The sequence below is a fragment of the Montipora foliosa genome, chromosome 12 (assembly GCF_036669935.1).
Source record: "Montipora foliosa isolate CH-2021 chromosome 12, ASM3666993v2, whole genome shotgun sequence".
NCBI classification, from domain to species: domain Eukaryota; kingdom Metazoa; phylum Cnidaria; class Anthozoa; order Scleractinia; family Acroporidae; genus Montipora; species Montipora foliosa.
The window spans coordinates 17,669,974-17,672,473 of NC_090880.1; the positions used below are offsets into that span (position 1 = coordinate 17,669,974).

At 41.8% G+C, this 2,500-nt stretch overlaps 1 protein-coding gene across 1 annotated transcript; it reads left to right on the forward strand.

The window, feature by feature from the left end:
• The first annotated feature begins 217 nt into the window (after positions 1-217).
• Positions 218-1,177, forward strand: LOC137980916 (integrase/recombinase xerD homolog). The gene has a single exon (XM_068828311.1). It carries the CDS (start codon positions 218-220, stop codon positions 1,175-1,177), a length of 960 nt encoding a protein of 319 aa, XP_068684412.1.
• Positions 1,178-2,500: the final 1,323 nt, after the last annotated feature.

A 2,500-nucleotide genomic window follows, 5' to 3' on the forward strand; every position in this document is an offset into this window, starting at 1 on the left:
TTGGTTTCTCCTTTCGCGGCTCTCTCGCAAATTACGCGCGTGTGTTCGTAATTTTAGCCACCTTCGGCCTCCTTATGTATGTGCATTGTAATAACCCGCGCAGTTGAGGGCGGTGCGGATCCATTTACTCACGTGAGGTGTGTTCTTGTTTCAGTACTTTACAGATATATTCAGTGAAGGGATCTGGTCCGACGCCAGGGAGTTGGAGGATCCTGAAATGGTTGTTCTAGTCAAAGAGCTGAAAAATCTTCAGAAGTCCTCAAAGGCAAGTTCAACGCTTTCCAAGTATGCTTCAAGCTGGAAAACGTGGTGTGCGTGGTCATCATCCACTCTGCACATCCCTGAGATACCTGCCAAGCCCCTACATGTTGCTCTGTTTCTGACGGAGATGTTTCTTTCATGCGTTGAAAAGGCCACCGGATCTTCGGCTCTTGAGTCAGCCGTCTATGCTATTAGATGGGCGCATCGCACAGCCGGCTTGAATTCACCGACGGACCACCCAGTCGTGCAATCCACTCTGGAGGGCGCGAAAAGAAAGCTTGGACGGCCGGTGAATCCCAAGGAGCCAATCTCCTTGGAACTTGTAGAGACACTTTGTGTGAATTACGCGTCCAGCTCATCCCTTAGACATCTTCGATTTCTGGTCATCCTACTCCTCGGCTACGCAGGGTTTTTACGTGTCGACGAGCTGCATTCGTTAAAAGTTGAGGATATATCTATTGTCGACGACCATATGGCAATTTCCGTCAGGAAGCGAAAAAACGACCAGTATAGAGAAGGCCACACAGTTTACATCGCCAAGTCGGGGAAGGTCACTTGTCCTGTCACAACGACTGGAAAGCTCCTTGTTCATTTATCTGGTTCCAGCTCGGAGACGCCTTTAATTAGGAGAATCGTCAAATCAAAAAAGACGGAGCGCTTTCATTCCACGAAAGGAATTTCTACTACTACTATTCGTGAGGAGTTCAAGACCCACGTATCGTCATTTGCCGTTAACATACAGCAGTTAAGCATGCACAGCCTGAAATCTGGTGCAGCATCGAACTTGGGTTGCCGTTCATTAGACTCTGACCTGATTGACAGGCTCGCCGGTTGGCGCTGCTCATATTCGAAAAGGCGCTACATCAAATATTCAAAAGATGATCTTCTCAAAGTGTCCAAGTCGTTGAACTTATAAAGAGCATTATGAACAGTCCTGTCAGAGGACGAGGAGTAGTCTCGGCCTGACCCAGATTTCCTACATTTCCTCTAAGAGGTTTTACAGTTAGGTTTTTTCTGGCCTCCCTGACTCTCCTCCAAAAATTGGAAATTCTATCATTTTTGCTCAGTATTGTGTAAAGCATTTATTTGTAAGCATTAAACACGGTATGTTGTCGTTTACCGACCCATAACCAATAACTCAAGATCTTGCCTTGTCATGTTATTCCTCTTGGTTATGGGTTCAATAATTCTGTAGATAAGGGCAGAAGATATGCGCTCAAAGGGGTAGTAGAATGAATTTGGAGAGAATGGCTATTGTAGCAGTTATTTTATTAAACAAAGTTTCTGCCACACATTTCCTGTAATTCCAAAGGCACAAAATTACGGAGAATGTATGGAGATAAAAAAAAGAATATTAACAGATACCAAGTCCAGTTCATCTCAGTTGTGAATATGAACTTATTTGTTTTGTTTATGAAGGCGGAAGACAAAAAAAGGACACTCATGTACAATTAATCTTCCTTTGAATTTCCATACAAACCTTTGAATTTCCCGCCATGTTGCCCTGATTACCAATGATGCACTCAAGCCTGGTCTGTTTGAATAATACTGCGATAAAATATCGCGCTAGCTACGCAGGTTAACTTTCCTTACGCCGCTTCAAAACAATTTTGATAAATAAATATGACAAGAAAAACATGTTTTTTTTTTCAAATTCAATCATATGACGAGATTTCTATTATCCAGTCGAGAGCGGGTCAAGAGGAGGAGCATTTTTTTAGAAACACACAGAAACCAGAAACCTGCAGAGACGTTAATATGAAAAATGTGGATGGAAAAGGATTTCTTTCCCCGTGGGAGTATGCAAGTCATCATACAGTGGATCAATCTGTCAAGATTTTGTAAAGTACTAATCTGACTAATAATGTTAAGTATCACTTTGCACTATTTTTGGAGACTGAATACAGTTTCTTAAAGCCTACTATAAAGTACTGCAAACCATTTAAAGAGCACTTAACTTCAAATATATTCCTTTACTAAGCTCAATCTTTCCGCCTTCAACAAGCACATTTTACCATTTTCCACTTGAATTTTCACATTTTGTGAGCCAAGAAAATAGCCGTAATTTTGACCCACGACCAAGCTGAAAGAAACATAGGTCTATTCTGTATTTGACGTCAAAAACTGCAAAGTAAAAAGGTGAATGCAAAGCAGTTTGTGACGTTAAATACAGAATAGACCACTATTTTTGCTTACTTGCGTAACTTTAACGGCACCCAAAATGTGAAATTTCGAGGGG